General features: G+C 47.8%; 1 protein-coding gene across 1 annotated transcript in view; it reads left to right on the top strand.

The window, feature by feature from the left end:
* The window catches only part of LOC142428675 (guanylate cyclase 2G-like), a 46,995-nt gene that overhangs the window by 16,090 nt on the left and 8,510 nt on the right, over positions 1–22,395 (top strand). The window contains exons 10-18 of the mRNA XM_075533465.1: positions 811–945; positions 5,562–5,645; positions 6,368–6,472; positions 6,962–7,033; positions 16,113–16,278; positions 17,565–17,720; positions 18,695–18,875; positions 20,044–20,184; positions 21,870–22,062. Coding sequence (XP_075389580.1) covers positions 811–945; positions 5,562–5,645; positions 6,368–6,472; positions 6,962–7,033; positions 16,113–16,278; positions 17,565–17,720; positions 18,695–18,875; positions 20,044–20,184; positions 21,870–22,062 — 1,233 coding nt within the window. The remainder of the gene's footprint in view (positions 1–810; positions 946–5,561; positions 5,646–6,367; positions 6,473–6,961; positions 7,034–16,112; positions 16,279–17,564; positions 17,721–18,694; positions 18,876–20,043; positions 20,185–21,869; positions 22,063–22,395) is intronic.

The raw sequence follows: 22,395 nt of genomic DNA, 5'->3' as shown, positions 1-22,395 counted from the left end.
ACTGTGTGTCTCCACCGTTGGAAAGCTTCAGGGAAGAGCGGATTTGTTGGATGTAAAAGAGAGAGGAGTAACCCAGGGTATGGGAGGGCTTGGATATGGGAGATGGAACCAGAAGCTTCTAGGGGTACCAAACCAACCAGGATGGGCTTCCAGGTACTAAACCCAGGAGAGTGTGATCTATTGGTAAACCACTTTCCAATTATTTCTGAGAGTCTGCGACTCGCTGGGCTGGTGTTGGATTGAATGATCTTTGGGGGCTGGGGGTGGGGAGGATGCTGGGCTCAGGGGTTTCTGAGCTTCCCTCTTCCCTCGCCAACCAAAGCAACTCTGCTTTCCCCTGTCTGGTTTCTATTAAGGTCTCGCTTTTTGAAAATTCCAGCTCCTCTGCACTATAGGCATACTGTAGCTGTCATTAAGTGCTTGGTTCAAATCCACTCGGAGCCTCCAGAGGAGGAAAGGTCTGGTGAGGAGCCCCTGTAGAGATGATAGCCTAGGGATCCTGATGGGGCAGTTCTACTCCGTCCTGTACGGTTATCGGGAGTCAGAACGTACTCAGTGACAAGCAGCCACAACAGCATGGTTAGGCTGTCCTTTGGGGAAATGATTCTGGCCCGAGTGGCGGAACTGGGACTTGAATGATCACCACACCACGCCACCATCCACAGCGGTGCGGATACCAAGAAAGATGGATGTAAGCGGCAGTTAAGGACTTGACCCTCAGGGTCAGAGAAACCAGGGTTCACATTCTGCATGACCTGGGCTTCTCTACAAGCTGTATGGTCCGGTCACGCCTTGTGCCCTGTTTTACAGTCATCCCAGAGGGGCACGCCTGTGTCGCGAGGGAACCTTGGGAGCGCATCAAGTGTGATTTCTGGGGACCTCAGTTCCTTTGCCAAGAGCCAGCAAGGGGAAGATCTCTTTTATGCGCCCCTAGGACTTTATCAGGTACGTCTAATGGCAAGAGAACTGTGTGTGGGCTTACAACGTGTCTCTGTCCTGCTCCCTGCACGTTCATTCAGTGGGCCAGGGTGTTAGTCTGGGTTGACGAGAGAAACAAACCCAGAGACACTCATATGTGTGTAAGAGAGAGCTTTCTATCAAAGAGCAGTTGTATATTGAAAAAACATCCCAGCTCAGTCCAGGTCAAGTCCCTAAGTCTGATACTAGCCCATATGTCCGATTCTCATCCATAAATTCCTCTTTAAACTCAAGTAGGAAGATCATAGGCCAGTGAGTGACGTCTTGTGAATCCACTGGCAGTGGAAGCATCTGCAGGGCTCTGGATGGCATCAGTGTGGCTCCAGGTGGCTTGTTAACAGGAATGTGAAGCAGACAGAGAGTGCATCCTGCCTTCAGGGAGGAAGAGAGGAATGCCCAGAATCTTCACTAGAAGGCCACGCCCACAAGGAGTCATCAGGCTGTGACCTGCTTAACTAGATTAGGCTAGATTCCTAATATCCTCAAGTTGACACCAGATATGTAACTACCATTGCTAGGGAATTCTAGATAGGGGCATTCTTGGTAGAGTGGTTAGGGCCTTGACTGCTGACCCACTAGCTGCTCTGAGGTGGAAAGGTGGGGGTAGTTCATGTCTATGGAGATATAATAGAAACTCTATGGGATAATTCCATGTTGTCCCACAGACTGAGTTGCTCCATAATTGTGGAGCAATTGGGTTGGGTTTCTCCAGGCAAATGCCAAGATGGCCCTGTGACTCCACCTGAGGGCTGCTGCAACTTTAATGTACATACGGATCACCTGGGGTTCTTGTTGAAATGCAGGCTTTGATATACTAGGTCTGGGGTGGAGCCTGAGCTTCTTCATTCTGAGAAAGTCCCAGTGACTCCTGCGCTGGGTATGATACTGTTTTGCGTAGCAAGGTTTCTAGACCCTATTGCTCAGTTCTGATCGATAGACCCACTCCGCCTGGGTAATGGAAGGAGACAGATGGGACTTTTTACTCCCATAAAGAGCTACAGTCTTGGAAACCCACCAGGGCAGTTCTCTCCCATCCTACAGGGTCACTATGAGTTGGAATGGACTCAATGGCAATAAGGTTGGGTGATGGAAATGTCCAAACAGTACTGACCAACAAGGTAGCCAGAAGCCACTAGTCAAGGATCCCTGGTGGAGCCTCAGCAAAGCACTCAGCTGCTAATCAAAGTGTTGGTTCAAACCTACCCAGTGGTCTGCAGAATGCCCGGCCATCTGCTCCTATGAAGATCACAGACTAGGAAGTCCTAGGGAGCAGTTCTACTCAGCCCACTGGGCCACTATTAGTTAGCAACTGCTACCAGTCCCTGGCTGCTCTTCAGCACATACTCAGGGTGGCTGAGGAACGCAATGGTAAATGTCAGAGCACGTCAATGAAAATAGCTCATGCAGCTAGTGGTACCCCAGCGTACAGCACAGACCCTGAACTCGGATTAGTTCATCTTGGTACTGCAGCACCGATGGATCACTGAGAAACGGTGGGTAGAGAGGAAATTAGGCTTAACTTCTGAGCACCCAGTTTGCAGAAGGCTATAGATGACAGTGAAAGCCCTAAATCCATCTGAAGATTCCTGGGTGAATTTTAAGCCTCCCCAGAATTGTTTCTAATCATTGCCCAAGGGCGTGAGCACTCTTACCTTTGGACAGAGTGTACCAGGAAGTGGATGACCTTCACTCTTTCTGAGCAGCCCAGGGAAGAGACAGTCTTCCTTAAGAACTTGCCTGGATGTGTCCTTAATGGACACGGCCTCACTGGGGGTCCACAGTCATGGGTTACGCCCTATGAGTCATGCTTTCACTCCCTGGATCAACTTTCTATGTCCTTTCAACATAATGTACATGTCTCTATCATGATTCATCTCTGCTTCCGTAGCCTCATCTGTAACTGTGATATGTTCATCTGCCACCAATCATGATTTTGTGACTCACTCACGCCATTTCTTAGACTGTCCCTCTTTAGGGAAGTAGAAAGCCATATCTTTCTCCTGAGGAGCAGCTAGTGGTTTCGAACTGGTGACCCTGTGGTTAGCAGCCTTCCCTGTAATCTACTCCCAGGGCTCCTGAAATTTGCAGCGGTTTCCTTTATTATTCATATCCTATTTAAGTGGTGAGGTGGCTTTGAATCCTTGGAAGCCATTATGACCTGCTAATGGTATCCCTTTTCTTCATCTTGTTTCTGTCCTGTTTAAGACTTAATGCATGTTCTCTTTAAATTACATGTGAAATTTGCAGTCTTTTTTGTGCCCTAAAACAGTACTGAGACTCCTGAAGTATAAACAGTGATAGCTGCTGATTCCTGAAGCATAAATCCTCTCAGGTCACCCTTCCTCCCATATTCCACATCATTAGAGTTACCTGTGCATAGACAGACTTCAGAAGTTCCAGTCCCCTGGGGAGAAATTAGGTAAAGGGAAAAAAAACCCAAAAACCCTGCATTTATTTTTTTAAATTGAGGTCCTGGGGGAAGGAGCTGAAAGCCCCAAGCAAGGGAAGATTTGCCCATGACTCTAAATTAGGGTTAGCAAAGATTAGAGCTAAATCATTGGCACTTATGTAAATGGTACTTCAGTCTTTTTGGTTTAGTTACTTGAGTTTCCAAGCTAAAAAAAAAAATCTCCTTAGATATTACCCAACACCACAAGAGCCACCATTTAGACAACAGTGCGTGTTGGGGTCAATAGTCATTTAGAGAAAGAATACAGTATACCTACTGCACTTAATGTAAACCCCCCCACCCCCAAACTCTTTACCCAAGGACTCCAGGCTCTCTACCGCTTAGCCCCAACCACTTTTAGGACTTTCAAAGCCAACGCTCTTCCAATTGCTCCTGCCAACTATGGCATGTGTATTGTACTCTCTAACAGTGTCACAACTGTGCCCCTCTATTCCACCCATCTGGAACCTTCCCACCCTTCAAGATTCAGCTTAAGGACCATCCACCATGAAGCCTTGCCTTCATCTCATAGGGACCCTTTCCACCTTGGGACCCCCATTACAATTTCACACCCTCTGCCATTAATCCCATATTTCCAAGTGGCAGATCTTGGGTTGGTTGGTGATGAGTTAATTTGCACTCAGGCTTGCCTGAGCTTGCATATAGATTTTTGTCTCTTCTCAGCTCTTTGCATGTTATATGTCTGGGTGGTGATTATGTGATTCTCTAAAAGCAGACTCATGGGTGCCAGGTATCCAGTCAACAGGGCTGCTTATCCTGGCTCATTTTATCCTCCCAGCCATCCTTTGTGACACCAAAAGCCAAAAGCAAACCTGTGGCTTCCAATCAATTTCACCTCACAGACACCCTAAAGGACAGAGTAGAGCTATCTCATCATATTTCCAAGTCTGTGGATCTTTATGGAAGGAGGCTGCTCCATCTGTCCCCAGAATAGCAGTTGGTGGGTTTTCACACTGAATTTTGGTGAGCAGTGGAGTGCTTAACCACTGTGCTACCAGGCTCCTTTCATTGGGATGGCTATTCTTTTTCACCCCATTTTGCAGGTGAGGACGTGGAGGCTTGGTGGAGGTGCATCAACTGCTCCAGGTTATGCAGGTGGTAAACAGTAGAGCTGGAAGCTGAACCCAGGCATCTGACTTCAGGCTTCCACTTGGGCCCTGACCTCACTTCACAGCATGAAGATGAACGTTATTGCATGATAGAAGGAAACATAGTGACCAAGTGTAGTTGGATGGATTGCATTCGTAGGGCCAACAAGGCTGCTGACACGCCATTTTTCTGTGCAGCCTTGGAGCTATGTACCCCAGAGGGTTTTCAGTGTCTGATCTTCTAGAAGTTGATTGCCGGACTCTTCTTGTGAGGCATCTGTGGGCGGGCTCAAATCACCACGCTTCTGCTTGGTGGCTGAGCACTTTAACCACTTGTTCCACGCAGGACATCAGTCTTTAAGAGGCAGATGCTCACATCCTGGCTACTGTTTGCTCCCTGCACAGGTGTGATGTAGATAAGTTATCTTGTCTCCAGGACCCCATATGGAAATGGGATCATCCTACCCACCTGACAGGGCTGTGATGACAGGGACAGAATGTCCGTTGTATTTAGCCCCTAGCACGGCCGCTGGTTGAAGGGTAGTGTAAGCATTAATGGACTCAGCTGCTAATTCAAAGGCTGGAGCGTTGAGTCTCCCCAGAGGAGTCTTAGCTGAACCACCTGGTGCCCTGCTTCTTAAAAACCCAGCCACTGCTCAAGTCGAAAGCAAATATTTGAGAACAATGATGGCAACAAATGTACAAATGTGCTTGACACAATGGATAGATGCATGGATTGTGATAAGAGTTGTACGAGCCCCCAGTAAAATGATTAAAAAAGAAAAATTTTAAAACTCCAGCCACTGAAAATCCCATGAAGCATAGTTCTACTCTGACACCGGGAGTCACATGGACCGCTGGTGGTGGATAGCACAGGTCCTGGGCCCCCACCGAGGCTGGCTTGGGTAGTGAAGAGCTGATGGGAACTCTCCCAGAGGGACTTCTCATCAGTCTTCTTGCTCCCCTTCCTAGCCCTTTCGGGACCATCCTGCGTGAAGAACCCTGTGCTTTGTCCCTTGTTCCAGGGAAACCATGTGGCCATTCATTATGTTGATCAGCAAGCTCAAGCCTGGATTAGGAAGCCATCGGTCCGACAGGAAATCCGCCTGGTAAGGCCCCACTCGAGGGGAGAGGGCCAATCACATTGCACTGTGCTCCTGACTTGCCCCTTTCTGCTCCCCCTTATGAGGCATGGCTCACATCCCCAAAGGATTAAGGGTGGGAGATGTTTAACTTGGTGTTCCTCCTGCTCCTCCCAATGGACAGTCCAGGTTTAGGATCTCAGATCTTTGGTCCTGGAAGCCTGCAATCCCTCCCAGCCTTGTTCCTTTTCCCTGACCATTTCCTGGCCTTCCTGTGGACCCCAAATCCCCTACGTTTGTGATAGATTCCCATCTGCTTTGGGCCTGACCCTTACAGATCCTGAAGTTCATGGGTCCGACTTCGTCGCCGAGGTCTACCGTGGACCACATATTGGCCTTGGCCTTGACAGGCATAAATACCCAGGCAGACTGATTCCATCCTTTGTGGCCTGGTCTAATGAATGCCGATGCCTGTGGTTGGACTTTGATCACCGTCTAGTTTATCTGCTGGCCTGGGTTTGTACCCCCGTTCCGTTCATTGTGGTTCATTTCCCTCGTTGAGCTTCCATTTCCCCGATTACAAAACGGGAGAACTCATCGTCCTTGTAGCACCCGGAACACTAGTTCTTACAAGGTCTTCATGAGAATCAAATGATTGGGAAGGACACAAAACACTTATCAGGATTCCTGGTACAGAGGATGCCTTCTCTGTAAACGTGAGCTATTATTATTGCCCTTGTAATTTTCAGATGTGCAGATTAAGGCACGACAACATTGTTCCTCTCTTTGGCGTTTGCATGGAAGCACCCAACCTCTGTATTGTCACCCAGTATTGCAAAAAAGGAAGTCTGAAGGTAAGCAAACCACCCATTTCATCAGCATTGACCAATGAGGAGCCTTGTCAGTGCTGTTCCCATTGGTCCAAGGACAGCGCCTTCCGGGGCTAATTGTGGGACCTGAATGATCACGCTGCTGGACTGCCTGCGGGCGATCAACGTAGCCGCAGTGTTGCCTTGAGTCTGGTTTCCTTTGCTCTGGGTGGAAGCCGTCTGGGCTTGGTTTCACCTTCTAAGACGTCCTTGTTACCATACATCTTGCAAGATGGTTCGGAGACCCTTCCTATCCACATACATGGCAGGAGCCGATCAGCTTTAGGCCAGGAACCGGTAAGTGTCTGGAAAACTCAAGGCTGTACACTGTCTCAATGCTGAGGGAATACTCTGCCTCCGGGGGTGAGTTCAGGCCCCAGTCATAGCTGCATTACAGGCAAGTCCACTCGGGGTTCGAAGCTCACCGGCCTTCGGGGTGAGTCACTGGTGACACTTTTAATAACTGTTTTCCAGGATGTTTTGGGAAACTTGGATGTTGAACTGGATTGGATATTCAAGCTCTCCTTTGCGTATGACATAGCCAACGTGAGTATAACAGGAGATTGGTTCAAGAGCGGATTGCATCGCGTCTCTGAGTTGTTCTCGGTCCTGCTTTAAAGCCAGAAGTATAATCTCTTCCGAACATCCCCCCCTCCTCCATTCTCCTCCTCCCTCTCTTCCCCCTCCTCCCCCTCCATGCTCCTCTTCAAATCAAGCTACCCCAGCTCTAAAATCCACCACTTCTAGCAGCTTTCCCATGCCTTCCTCCCTCTCTGATCTCAAGCGAGGAGAGGAGCGCATGTTACACTCACATTAGAACAGGAGCTACCTGTCCTGGTCAGGAAGGAGCAGGGTATTTGCATTTTAGGCGTGAACTTTTTTGGTTTGGTTTGGTTTTAAGTACCAAAGAGAGTATCATTAGAAAACCAGGAAAGAGGACTCCTAATACTCTGGGAAAATGGGGATTCGTGCCACGGTAAGCCCAAGGCAGCTCACCTGTGTGATGGGCCATGAAGGCAGGTGAGAGCGGTAACCCAGGCTGCCGCTCTGCTTCAGGTCTTGAGGGCTGTGGTAGCTGCCAAGAAGAAAATAAACCCCAATCACAACTCACATCCCCAGAATGCCGACTCTGGGCCAGCTTCTGTCTAGCACGTCGTAGCATGGACTTATTTACTGCTCATAGGCAAGTGGTGATGCAGACCTATTATTGTTCCTATTTCACAGAAGGGGAGATCAAAGCACAGAGTTTCCATGACTGGCCCGAGTCCTCTGAGCTAGTCCACACTCACAGCTGATGAATGGTGGAATCAGGATTTGAACGTGTCTCCAGTGGAGTCCTGTACCCACAACCACTCTGCTGCCCCAGTATCTCTGCTTATGGTAGATACTATTGACCCACTCAAGGTCCAGAGTTTTCTTTCTCTGGGCCATAAATGCCCTGGTTTCTAAAGAGCTGCATCTTAATGACCTTGGGACAATTGGACTTTCTAGGCCTTAGCGGGGAGCCCAACAAAGCAGACAAACAGAAACCTCTCTGTGATTGGGTCTCCACGGGCAACCCTGGGCACCACCATCAACCTTTTAATTTACCACCCATGAACATCTGTTTAGGGTTTATTCTAACCTAGGCACTCTCATAGGAAGATAAGGACAAAGGCTTGTTTCTGACCATGGAAAGGTTAAAATCTAGATAGATTATAGATCGATAGATGACGCAGTCCAGAAATGCACCGATGACATTATTTTAGTGGCAGTGGAATAGCTGTAAGAGGGAGGATGTGAGGTGATATCACCCTTCCCACCCCGAACTCCCCTCATCTGTTTAATCCCTTCTCTTGTCTACCAAGCCCAGAGAGGTAGTCTAGACGCCAATATCTAAATCACCCCAGTTCCTGGATGCTGTGGGCCATTATCATGCTGAGCTAGCTGCCTGCTGCACCATAAGTTAGTCAAATGGTTGTCTTTGTAAATAGCATGTAGTATGTCCTATGCATAACAAGGAGCCTTGGTGGCAAAGTGGGGTAAGCATTGCACTGCTAACTGCAAGGTCAGCAGTTCAAACCTGCCAGATACTCTCAGGGAGAAAAATGAGGTGATCCTGCTCCCACAAAAGTGTACAGCCTGAGAAATCCTACATCGGGTCACTATGAGTCAGCATCAACTCTGGGTGGGTTTCTACTCATCAAAAGCATTAAAATAATACTTGTAGACACACTAAGCTTAGCACAGTAATAATCATCCTCATGTTTCGATGTGAGTCCCAAAAGTAACACCATTGGTTATTATGAAGCACTATTGGTATCGCAGGCAAGTAAGATGTGGAGAGGTGGGGTGGGTGGGGGATGGCCCACTGCTACTGCGGGGAGCTGGACAAGGTCTAGGAGACGCTGTGCTGGCCTAGCCTCATGGCCCTGGTCAGTGAACCAGCTGCTGAGCTGTCCCTAGGGACTTCCAGGTGGTTCACAGTGAGGCTGAGCCCGTACTCCACATGGTCGCGCCTACCAGGTGTGCCACGTGTAGCTGCAGGGACACAGCAGGTGAGGTACACAGCCTGGACCTCAAACATGGCAGAGCCAGGTGTGACTAGCCCTGCTGGGCTCTCACTAGGGTGGGCTCTCACTAGGGCCTTTGGAGGAAGAAGTGAGTCCTTGAGCTGGTCCCCGAGAAGCCAAGGCCTTGTGTGTAGTGGCCAGTTCAGGCCACCCTCCCCACTTCCCTCCTTCCTGAATGTCCTCAGAGTCACCCGTGGGTGGCTTCCCATCCCTTTCTCAAGTGGGTTCATGCATCTGGCTGTTCTTATATCTCAGGTTGGGTCTGAGATACTGCCTTTTGTCCAAGCTCCCAGGCCAAGTGGACGCTTCAGGTCCCCATCATTGTGCTGGGAATATAAAGCCATGACTTGCCCTACTCTCCAGCCTCGCCTACAATTAATCACCCAGGGCAGAGGAACAGTAAAGTCAAGTGGTTTAGAAGATGCTGGGCTTCGAAGGCAGTCCAAGCTGGGTGTCAATCTCGTCTGTCACCCAATCCTTGGAAGCGATGAACAACCCTAGGGGCCAGAAGCCTAGGGGACAAAACCAAGCTCATTACCATCGACTTGATGCCAACTCACAGTGACCCTCTGGGACAGGGTCGAACTGCCTCTGTGATTTTTCCAGATGGTAACTGTTTACAGAAGAAGAAGGCCCTTTCTTCCGCAAAGTGGCTGGTAGTTTCAAAACTCTGACCTTGCAGTTGGCAGACCCATGAGTAACCATGAGGCTTCCAGGGCTCCGAGAACCAAAAGGATGAGGATACTGAACACTCCAGTGTTGGTGGCATTGACTATGATGCTGACTTAGTGTGACCCTGCGTGAGTGCGTGCTCCATAGAACTTTCTGTGGCTGGATTTTGGAAGGTAGGTTGCCAGGCTTTTCTTTGGAGCGTCTTTCACTGGATTCAAGCCTCCCACTCTTTAGTTAGCTGCTGAGCATATTGGCCATTTTCATTAACCAGGGACGCTGTGCTATAGATAATTTGGGGTTTCTATAGGTCCTATACTGACCTTGCAGTGTTTGGGGGTGCTCGTATATTTTTGGAAGCCTTCCAGGTGACTGTCCAATGTGGCCATGTTGGGGATCATTGACCTAGGTCAGGGTGTCTCAGACTGTAAGGGCACATGAATACCCTGGAGTCTTATTAAAGCGGAGTCCAGTTCGAGAGGTCTAGGGCAGGGCCTGAGATTCGGCCTTTTGTCCAAGCTCTCCATGGAAGAGGATGCTGCAGGTCCCCAAGCCGTCCTCTGAGCCGTGGGGATCCAGGCAGTCTCATCTTACAAACGAAAGAACATTGAGTCGCTTTGCTTGAAATGGCTTAGTGGCAAAGCCCATCCTTGAATTTATTTTCTGGTTCTGGTGTTCGTCCTGTCCCATAATATAGAAATGTGCTTTATATAATGCTCACTGGTAGAACCCCGCCGGAACACAGTAGAGGGCAGGAGAATTTTTCAATGTTCTCTATTTTATTACTTTTCCCTCTAAAGTGCTCAAAGAGGACACTTAAGTTCATGCGGTAGATATAATAAAAAATCTGTAGTCATAAAATCACATTCTTGACTACATGGTGTGGTTTCTGTATATTGTTATCATTTATCATATTTATACAATTTTTTCATTATAATTTATATTGGGTCTTTGCTATGCACCAGACATCAGGACTGGTAGCTCATGTCTAATCTCCGAAGTCACCCTCTGAGGTCGATGCGATTGTCATCCCCATTTTGATAATGCAATGAAAGCCACTGGGCTAGCTTTCCCTCTCAGTGGCACAGCAGGGATTTACACTGGAAATAAGGGCACGAGCATATGGTCAGGGTCTGTGCCAACTCATAGCGACCATATAGGACAGGGTAGACCTGCCCCTGTGTGTTTCCAAGACTGTAACTCTACACAGGAGTAGAACAGCTGACCTTGCGGATCTCAGCCCAGTGCTTAACCGCAATGCCTACTAGGGCTCCTGTATGACCATCGGGACATTATCCATTTGAAGCTGGCCATATCTGTTGGCTTCACACAGAATGGCCAGTAGGGGTTTTCTCTTCTTCAGACGCCCCTGGACAGGATTGCTACCACTTGTCTGTCAGTTGGTCATACCGTGGTGGCCTGAGTGTTTTACTGTGTTGCTGGAAGCGATGTCACTGATATTTCAAATACTAACACCCAAAGTGACACTCATGAGTATAAGCAGAACGTTGTCAGAGATGGTGCCAGAAGATGAGCCCTTCAAGTCAGGGGCCACTCAAAGTATGCCTGGGGAAGGGCTGCCTTCTTAAAGCAGAGTCAGCAAGAATGACGTGAACGGAGTAAGGCCTGGGGAGTTAAAGCCTTTGGGACCTTCTTTTGCTGGTGGGACTTGACCCAAAGCGAGAAGAAATGAAACAGCTGGAAAAATCTAATAATCAGAATGTATGAAGCATGAATGAAAATTGGAAGTTGCCAAAAATGAAATGGAACCCATAAAGATCGATACCCTAGGGGCCAATGAGCTGAAATGGACTGCTGTCGGCCACGTTGAATTAGAAAATCATGTGGTTTCCTATGCTGAGAATGACCCAATCAAGAAGAACGACATTGCGCTCATCATCAAAAAGGACATTCTGGTTCCTCGAGGCTTCCTCCCTACCAGTACCGTGACTCCAGTCCTGCCTTTCACTGCGGGCTAGATCGCAGCATGTGCCCAGATAAGAGTGCAGGACACATGGAATCCAGGTCAGATAAACTCCTCAGGAACAGAAATGGGAGTAGCCATACCAGGAGGGGAGGGGGAAGGTGGGGACAGGAGGGGAGAAAGGGGAAACTGATCCCAACAGTGGACACATAACCACCACCACCCCTCCAGGGGAATGAACAACAGAAACCATGGGGGAAGGGAGACAGCGGTTGGTGTAAGATATGAAAATAATAATAATTTATAATTCATTAAGGAGTCACAAGGGTGGGAGGGGGAGGGAGGGACAAAAGAGGAGCTGATACCAAGGGCTCAAATAGAAAGGAAATGTATTTAAAATAATGGTGGCAACATATGTACATATATGCTTGATACAATTGTTGGGTGGATTGTTATAAGAGCTCCCAGTAAAATTATCTTTTTTTAAAAGATATTTCAAGCTCTATCTTGAAGTACAATGCTATTTGTCATACGATTATATCTATCCCTGTTCAAGGAAATCCAATTAATACAACTATTATTCAAATTTGTGCACCAACTACTAATGCAATGTTGAAGAAATCAAACAATTTTACCAACATCTTCGGTCAGAAATTGATCAACCATGTAATCAAGATGTACTGATAATGGAGATTATTGGAGATTGGAATGCAAAAGTTGGAAACAAAGAGGAAGGAACGGTAGTGGGAAATATGGTCTTTTTTGGTTTAATGACAAAGATTTTAGGTCTTTATATTTTGCCATCTCACATTTCTTAGGTACATTAAAAAACTTAAATGAACTAGTAGAGAACCATTTTACATTCTGAAAATACAAAATAACTTTCTCTGTGGCTTATTTGTTAAAATACATCCGTGTACAGGAAAAGATTTGCCATAGCTCTTCACTTTTTCTGGCTCTTGCCATCCTGTGGCATCCAGGATCCTGGCTGGAAGGTTTGCCTCGTGCTGGTGGGGCCCTCTGAGGGCTCTTCCTTCACGAAGTGTAGAGCAGAGGCCTGCCCTTTGATTTGAGTGTGAACAGGGAGAGCCAAGAGTTCCTCTTTACTTAGGAGTTTTGCCTTATAAAATTCTTCACTGTTTATTTTTATTTCTTCTCTATATTTTTCATTCTTCAAACTTTCATCCATAGTAGGTGTAATCTTTCTGGTTCTTCTAATCCAAGCTTCCCACTCTGTTGGGATATCACCTAGTTCATAGTCTACTTCTTTTTTGAGGGCTGTTTCTACAATTCTTTCCTCCCGAATAGTTTGTCCTCCTGGATGGCCATGACCTTACCAGCCAGGTCCGTGCACAGCGTGGGCTGAGGTGAGGTGGGGCGGAGACCCGGCAGGATGCTCAAGGACCCCGTTTATTGCTAACCAAGGGTTATATCTGGAAAATATGGTCTTGGTGATAGAGATGAAGAAGCTGGACAGAGCATGATGGGAGACCAAGGACCTGTCTGTAGCAAATACCTTTTTGCAAGAAGACAAACAGCGGCTGCTTTGTACACACATGTATTTTTCCAAATGGAACACACAGAGATCAAATTGACTACATCTGTGGGAAGAGAGCCTAGAAAAGTTCAATATCAGCAGCTAAACCCAAATCAGGGGCTGACTGTGGAACAGACTATCAATTGCTCATATGTAAGTTCAAGAAAATCCAAACAGGTCTATGAGAGCTAAGATATGAACCCGAGTCTGCCCCACCTAACATTTGAGAACATCGCAGAACAGATTTGCTGCATTCAACACTAATGATGGAAGACCTGATGAGCTATGGGAGAATATCAAGAGCATCATTCACGAAGAAAGCAAACTATTGTTATAAAAACAGGAAATAAAGAAAAGATAGAAGTAGATGTCAGGAGCGACTCTGAAATTTGCTCTCAGTTGTAGAGTAGCTGAGGCAAATGGAAGAAATTGAGGATGTCAAAGAGCTGAGCAGAAAATTCCAGAGTGTCTCTTGAGAAGACAAAGTTGACTATTATAACAAAATGTGTGAAGGCCAAGAGGTAGAAAATCAAAAAGAAATAATATTCTCAGTGCATCTTAAACTAGTAAAACTGAAGAAAAAATTTAAGCATCGAATTGAACCTTGAAAGATTCTTCTACAAGCAAAATAATGAATGATACGGGAAGAATCAAAAGAAGATGGAATATGATGATTGAACGACTGAATTATATGTGGACTAGGTGACAATAAAATGTAGAAAATAAGTAAAATAAATAAAAAGAGGTTGGAAAGGATCTACAGTCACTGTACTAAAAGAGAATAAGTTGACATTCTACCATTTCAGGAGATAGCATATAAGCAAGAATCAGTGAAACAGAAGGAAGGTGTTCAAACTGCACTGAGATCATTCGCCAAAAACAAGTCTGCAGGAATTGATGGAATACTGATCGACATGCTTCAACCAGCTGACGAAGCAGGGGAATCGCTTATTCCTCTGTGCCAGGAAATTTGGAAGGTAACTACTTGGTCGGTCAACTTGTACCAATTCCAAATAAAGGTGACCCAAGAGATTGCTCAAATTGTAGAGCAATATCATGAGCATCACATAAAACTAAATGTTGCTGAAGATCATCCCGGAGAGGTTACAGTCATACATGACAGGGAGCTGCCAGAGGCTCAGGTCAGGATTAAGAAGAGGATGTGGAATAAGGCATATTATTATTAATGTCAGATGGTTATTGGTTGAAGGCACAGACTACCAGAAAGATGTTTATTTGTGCTTTGTTGACTTTGCCAGGGCATTCAACTATGCGAATAACCACAAACTATGGCCAGACTTGAGAAGAATGAGCATTCCAGATCACTCCACTGTGCTCGTGTGGAATTTGCACGTAGATCAACAGGCAGTTATCTCAACAGAACAGGGGGAGACTGCTTGGTTTAAAGTCAGTCAAGGTGTGGGTCAGGATTGTATCCTCTCACCATAGTTACTCATTCTGTAAGCTGAGCAAATAATAAGAAAAACTGGATAATATTAAGAAAAATGCAACAGGACCTCCCCGCAATTACCATGATCCAAATTCTACCTTGCAGGGCTGGATAGGGCAGAGGTTGTACACTGGTGCATATGGGGGCTGGAGGCACAGGGAATCCAGGGTGGATGATACCTTCAGGACCAGGGGTGTGAGGGGCGATGCTGGGAGAGTGGAGGGTGAGTAGGTTGGAAAGGAGGAACTGATTACAGGGGTCCACATGTGACCTCCTCCCTGGGAGAGGGATGGCAGAGAAGGGGGGGAAGGGAGACTCCGGATAGGGCAAGATATGACAAAATAGCAATGTATAAATTACCAAGGGCTCATGAGGGAGGGGGGAGCGGGGAGGGAGGGGAAACAAAAAGAGGACCTGATGCAAAGGGCTTAAGTGGAGAGCAAATGCTTTGAGAATGATTGGGGCAGGGAATGTGCGGATGTGCTTCATACAATTGATGTATGTATATGTATGGATTGTGATAAGAGTTGTATGAGCCCCTAATAAAATGTAAAAAAAGAAAAAAATGCAACAGGATTTGAGGATGATTAACAACCTCGGTATGCAGATGACACAACCTTGCTTCCTGAAAGTGAGGAGGACTTGAAGCACTTGCTGAGATGAAGACCAGGGATTACATCCTTCAGTATGGATTACCACTTGATATAAAGAAGACCAAAATCCTCACATCTGGACCAATAGGTAACAACATGATATGGAGAAAAGACTGAAGTTATCCAGGATTTTGTCTTGCTTGGATCTACAATCAATGCTCATGGAAGCAGCAGTCAAGACACCAAATGATGCATTGCATTAGGCAAAGTTACTGCACAAGACTTCTTTAAAGTGTTGAAAAGCAAGATTACTTTGAGAACTAAGGCACACTGGACTTAGGCCTCGGTCTTTTCAATTGCCTCACATGCATGTGAAATGTGGATGTTGATTAAGGAAGACTGAAGAAGGCCCGATGCACTCAAATTATGGTGCTGGTGATGAATATCGAATGGACCACAGACAGCCAAAAGAACACACAAATCTATCTTGGAAGAAGTACAACCAGAATGTTGCTTCAAGGGAAGGATGATGAGACTTCTTACGTGCTTTGACATGTTGTCAGGAGAGATCAGCTCCCGGGAGAAGGACATCATGCTTGGTAGAGAGGCAGCAAGGCCCTCAAGGAAACAGATTGACTCAGTAGCTGCCGCAGTGGGCTCAAAAAAAAAATTGTCAGCCTGGCACAGGGTCGCTATGAGTCGGGGCCGGGACTCGATGGCACCCACACCAGCAGCCCAAGATTGATTTTCCCCACTGAGTCCCATGGAAGATCCCATGGAGGGGAGAACTGAGTTGGGCAGGGTCTCTGGTCCAGCCAGGCCCAACGGTGGGTGTGCGCTCCTCCTCTCTCTCCGGGCATCTGCTTGGTGCCATGGACTCTCTCACTTTCACTCTTCCAGGGCCTGGCGTTTCTCCACAGGAGCCCGCTGAGGACTCACGGCAATCTGAAGCCATCCACCTGCCTGGTGGACGGGCGCCTGCAGGTGAAGCTGTCAGGATTTGGGCTGTGGATGCTTAAGCATGGGGCCATGGAGAGGACGCACAATGAGAGGACAGACTACTCAGGTAAGCATGAAAGAAGGGTGCATCAGCCACAGGGAATATGTCCCCCCTGACTAGTGTTTTGCTCATATCTGAGGACCCCTCTGCCCCATATGCCAGCCACGGGCAGGGCTGGTTGCTCAGGGGTGGGCACATTCGTATCTTCCATTGCTGAGGGCGAAGGGTGGCTTGCTGCTGCTTCCTGGCTGCTCTCACTGCACGGGATGTCCGCATGGCAGCAAAGGGCATGCAGGGTCCTATCTGGCCTCCTCTGCCTTCCCTATTGCCACGAGGCCTGGGGTCAGACATGCCTCCATGGTCTGGCCTTCTTTACCCACTCTTTGACACCGGCGGTTCCTCCCTCGGCACTCTTTCCACGCTGGTTTGACAATGCACTGCAATGGCTCGCAGAACTCCCAGAAAACACCCATCAGGATGAGGGTTTCGTCGGGAAGTTAACTAAGGATCAGCAAACAGTGAGGAGACAGCCCTTAGCCGACAGCAGCACCTCTCCTCAGCCAGCAGCCGAGTCTCTCTCTAGCTCCCACCCTCTCCACCCCGTGGTCCCCCGGCCTCTCCTCCCTGGGCCAGGAAGGCCACTGTCTCTCTGCCTCAGCGGCCCTCTTGCTGTGCCCCACAGTCTCCCAGCCACAATCTCTGATGCCTCTCCCACTCCCGACAAAGGTCTGGAACAGGCTCTTCTGATGGGCCTGGGCTTCCCTGCAGTCTGAGATGGCTCGTATACTCCAAGGAATGACTTTAACACAAGCGTGGCTTTGGTCTTTTAGCTAAGGTGACCAGACGTCCCGCTTTTGGCGGGGCAGTCCTGATTTTTCACAATTTTCCCCACATCCCGTGGAATTTTTAAAAAGTCCCGATTTTTGGAAAGAATGCACAACAAGCTAGGGTATATGGTTTTCGGTTGCCATATGGTTATTTTGCAAGTATATGAGTTTGATCAATGGTGTCGCGCTGGTGTCCCACTTTACCAATGTTAAAATCTGGTCACCTTACTTTTAGCCAAGTCTGCCACCAAGGAACATGAAGGGTGGGGACTTAAGTCACACCTCTTAGTTAAAGCGGAGTCTGACGTTGCCCCCTAGGAAACAAAGGGCGCATTTCGGTTCACCACCGGATTGAGGTCGGGACTTGATCAGTAGTGTAGCAGAGAGCCCCCGCCCCCACCCACAAGGTGTGGCAATCGCCGCAGACACAGAGCCCACCATTGGAGCACATCACACAAGAATTACAGCTAGCCGAGCCACATGAAGGACTACAATGACTTGACTGCTTCTCTCCTTGTTTTACAGAGCTCTACTGGACGGCCCCGGAGCTGCTGCGGCTCCCCGAGGTGCCCTGCGCGGGCACCCCAAAGGGGGACGTTTACAGCTTTGCCGTTCTGCTGTGGCAGCTGCTCCATCACCCGGCTGGCGGGCCCTTCGGCGACCTCCACGCGGAGCCCAAGGGTAACCCTGGGAGGGCTCCCCACAGGCTCCGGCCTCTGACGCAGCCCCTGTCATCAAATTGTTTCAGAAAGTGCTCACTCGTTTACAATTTATCCAAATCATGCTTTCTTCCTGAGTTAGAAAACAAATTCCATTTTGTCCCATTTCCCCCCCCCCCCCAAAAAAGACAAATGAATGTAGGTCTACAAGGTTGTCCATGAAGACAGAGCATATTGGTAACAGTTACGGATTTGTTACAGGCGTTTTTGTGTTGCATATGACATGAGATGCAAAATTGTATCAAACACCTTTGGGAGTGTCCAATCCCAAATGTTTATCACCCCAGACCCACTGCTATCAAGTGGATTCTGATTCACAGCAACCCATTTGAGAGTTCCCCAGGCTAAAGGTCACTAAAGGTTACAGCCTCATTTTTCTTCCGAGGAGCGGTTGGTGGGATTGAACCACTGACCTGGCAGTCAGCAGCTCCTAAAAAAGTGATAGGACAACTAGGAGTTGAACTGGACTCCCTAGCCATGGTGATTTATTTTATTTTCAATCACATTGAGGGACTTTGTTCCAAGAAAAAGGAAGCCATTAAAAGAACAATTTTCCCAGCAGGTTTCCTGGCACTCAATCCACATGTCACAATCCAACAGTTCCATCATTTTACCACGAGTGGTGCAATCATGACCACAATCCACATGGTTAAATCCCTTTTCAAATGAGTGGTGTTATCACTGTCGGGTCTAGCGAGTGCTCCTTCCCCGCCCCCCCCCAAGATAAAAAAATCTTGATCCCCTCAAAGAGTGGTTGGGGGGGGGTGCATGTTTGCTTTGAATCCAGCTTCAATTTCTAGGATGTAAAAAATATTTATCTTAGGATATCTAGAGTGCCCTGAAGTGCTTGAGTCGGCTTCAATTAATTTAAATATTTAATTTACAAACGCCAGCAACTCGCACATGTAACCAGCTAAGCCCCCAAATGGCTTTCAGAAATCATCAACCAAATCAGGAACCCCACGGCAGCCAGCCTGCTGAGACCGTCCGTGTCCGAGGAGCCGGGCGGCGAATCGGTGGTCGTGGCCATGATGAAGGCCTGCTGGGACGAATCTCCTGAGAAAAGGCCCACTTTCTCCTCCATCAAGAAAGTTTTACGAGAAACCAGTCCCAAAGGGTAAGTTCGGTTGTTTCTCCTCTTCATTTGAGTGTTCTCCCCTCTCACTGCCCTCGAGTCGATTCTGACTCATGAGAGTGGAACTGCCCCAGCGATTTCCACGGCTGTAACTTGACGGGAGGAGACAGCCTCGTCTTTCTCGGTCAGAGCAGCTGGTGGGTTTAGACCACTGGCCTTGTAGCTAGCAGCCCAACACTATAATCTGCTTGAGGGGCTAGGATTGGTGCCAATGCCAGTGGCTCAGTGCATTCATTCATTCATTCATTCATCCTATGCATCACTCTTTGTCCACCATATGCACAAACGATATTCTAGATGCTGGTGAAAATGGAGCAGTACTTTCCCTGCTTCATAAATGATTTAAATGTGTATCGGACATTAACGCTTTCACCGCCTCCCTTGGTTCGTTTCAGACATCACTAATCAATGGGGACAGTCGTGCCCAGGGAGGTTTGACATGGCCTCAGAATCTGCTTCAACCAGCATTCCAAGAATCATGACTAATCAAATGGAATTGGACTGTGGCCTGAAAACTATTCACCAACCTTAGAGTAGATTATTGGCGTAATGATCGTGCCAATAATGATTGGTATTCATGCTTGTCAATGTCTTCTTCCATCATAGCTGGCCAGCGGCCACAGTCTCCTATGCACCGAGACTAGTTTAAATGATGTCTCTGAAGATCCTTCTAGTTATTGGTCGTATCCAAAAGCTCCGCTTGCACCATAGGTCCGTCTGAAGAGATAAAGATGACTTTGTCCTGAATCCCGCCAATTTTCAATTGACCACGGTAGTGGTCATACAGGGCTGTGCTGCCAGTGTCCCCAATGGCCACTCTTTAGTGAGTGTGGTTGGGTGGGTGTCAGACATGGAGCCAGGCACTTTACACCCACCATCTTCCTGGATACCCCTGCCCCTCCCCCTGTTCCTGCCAACCTGGCAGGTAGGTATTATTATGCCCATTTTCCAGGTGAGCAAGCTGAGGCTCCGGGGAGTGATCACAGAGCTGATAAGTGCCATTGTCATCTCAGTGTCATATGCTGCCAACCCTGAAGCAGGGACCCCACAGGGCAAGCAGGGCTCTCCTAGCATATGAACTTGCAGTCATGTCCCAGGGTGGCCCTGACGTGCTCGGGAAAAGACTTGGATGTGTTGGTTTTGTTCACAGCCACGTGAGCATCCTGGACAGCATGGTGAGCAAGCTGGAAGTGTATGCCAATCACCTGGAGGAGGTGGTGGAGGAGAGGACCCACCAGCTGACGGCAGAGAAGAGGAAGGTGGAAAAACTTCTGGCCAGAATGTTGCCCAGGTATTCCAAAGCACGGTGGGAATTCGGGGAGCAAAACCATCACTATCTAAGATGTCCAACACAACTCCCTGCCAATTGAATTGAGTCTGACTCATGGGAGTAGAAAGTCCCCTTTCTCCTGTGGAATAGCTGGTGGTTTTGAACAGCTGGCCTTGTGGCTAGCAGCCCAATTCATAACCACTGTGCTACCAGGGGTCCTTTGGTATTCCACAAGGAGGGATTATAAGAGACGGTGGGTGTAGCAACATAAATACCACTAGATGGAGCTCTAGTTCCATGAGTCTGATGAATCCTTAACACTGCCTCCCACCCCCCCAACCCCTTCTAAACCTTTGCACAGTGGAACATGCATTTTGGACTGCAGCACCCAAAACTTGTTCCTTTTTTGGCTCGGTTTTTCATGTGTGCACCCTCTTAACACTTGGCAGATCCTCTTCTGTCCACATTCCTGTGCCCCCTTTTCACATTTCGGCAAAAGAAGTGAGGGGGTTTGGATGTGTTCACGGGCACTGGGCTGGGTGGAGCAAAAGCATCGGTTTCTGGATCAGTGCATTTGTTTCCAAGGGTGCAGACTGAGTTTGAACTGTCAAACCCTATAAATTGAAGTGCCCTCGAGAGGAAAGCCTTCGAGTAAATGTAGTTATGTAACTCCTCTTCTTCTCCCTTTATATCCACTGACTCAACTATCTCCTTAGAGAAAACACATAATACATTGGAGAAGTAGATGTCACCAGAATCCCTCTAGAACAGAGTTTTGTGACCCCAAGTCCTAATTCAGCGATGCAATCAGATCTGTGAGGACAACTGTGTGTGTGTGTGTGTGTGTGTGTGTGTGTGTGTGTGTAGGGGGGCAGGGGAGGCCCTTGGGTGGCACAAACTATTTGCAATTGGCCAGTTGGCTACTCAGCTAAAGGTCGGCAGTTTGAACCCACCCAGTAGCCATGAAGAAAGATCTGATGAGCTGCTACCCCAAAGATGACAGCCCCACAAACCCTAGGGAGCAGTGCTACGCTGTCACCCGCGGGGCTGCTACGAGTTGGAATTGGCTTAGTGGTGATAGTGTTGGGTTATTTGTTTGGTTGTTTGTTTGTGGGGAACCAGATGAAGAGTTGCTATTAAAATAAATAAGGACCCGACCCAGAAGAAGCAAGCCAGCTTGTGTGATCTCAGGATTGTGCATGATAAAATCCAAACTTGAAGGAGGGAATGATATCTGAGCTTAAATCATGAATAGCCAGCCTATGGATGACAGTAGAAGCTCAAAATCCATTTGCAGGATCCACGTATGGATTAAGGTTCCGGTGACTGCCCTCGACCGCAGACCAGGCGGGTGAATACCCTTGCTATGGGGCGGAGGGTGGTGGGGTTTTGTTTTGTTTGTCTCTATTTTGTTTTCTATGCTTCTTTTTTCTGTATAAGAAACCCAGGATGGGTAGAACTACAGAAACAGTGACTTCATTGATGATGAATTCGGGCGGAGTCGCGGGGCGGGGGGGAGGTGGGTAGTCAAATACAAGGAAGAGGTAAGTGTTTGAAAATTGATTGTGGAGTTGATTGGACCGCTCTTATTCATACGCTTGAACAATTCAATGGTATGATATTTGAAATGTATGCAAACACAACTGTTTAATTAAAAAATAAACACCCAAAACGTAAATACCAAGGGACCCTTTCTCTGGTTCCAGCTTCATTGGAGAACAGCTCATCGCTGGGAAGTCCGTGGAACCAGAACACTTCGACTCTGTGACCATCTTCTTCTCCGACATTGTTGGATTCACAAAGCTGTGTTCACGCAGCTCCCCTTTGCAAGTCGTGAAGCTCCTCAATGACCTGTACAGCTTGTTCGATAACATCATTAAAGTCTATGACGTGTATAAGGTGAGCCACCTGGCTCCCAGCTGAGGAGCGGCACACACTCCTTGCCAGCTGCCTTGGGGTTCGAGGCAGAAGGAACCAGTCCGTTTCGATGCATGGCCAGTGCTTTATTCCTGTTTGTTTTCTCGCAAAAGAGCAGGATGCATTGGAGATTCACATGCCTGTCAAGAATCACCAGCTGGTTCCCTCGGGTTCCTTCCATGCTTTTATTTGATCTAATGGTAACACGTCTGAAGGGAGTTGCCCTTCTACTGGCTAATTGCTCCTCTCCCCACCTGACTAAATGGTTGTCAGATGCAGGGATGTCCCTATTGTCCCTGCTTTAAAGTCTGTCTT

Source organism: Tenrec ecaudatus, chromosome 16 (genome assembly GCF_050624435.1).
Source record: "Tenrec ecaudatus isolate mTenEca1 chromosome 16, mTenEca1.hap1, whole genome shotgun sequence".
Taxonomy (NCBI): Eukaryota; Metazoa; Chordata; class Mammalia; order Afrosoricida; family Tenrecidae; genus Tenrec; species Tenrec ecaudatus.
Note: the sequence above shows the minus strand (reverse complement) of the source record. Positions and strands in the feature narration are given on the sequence as shown.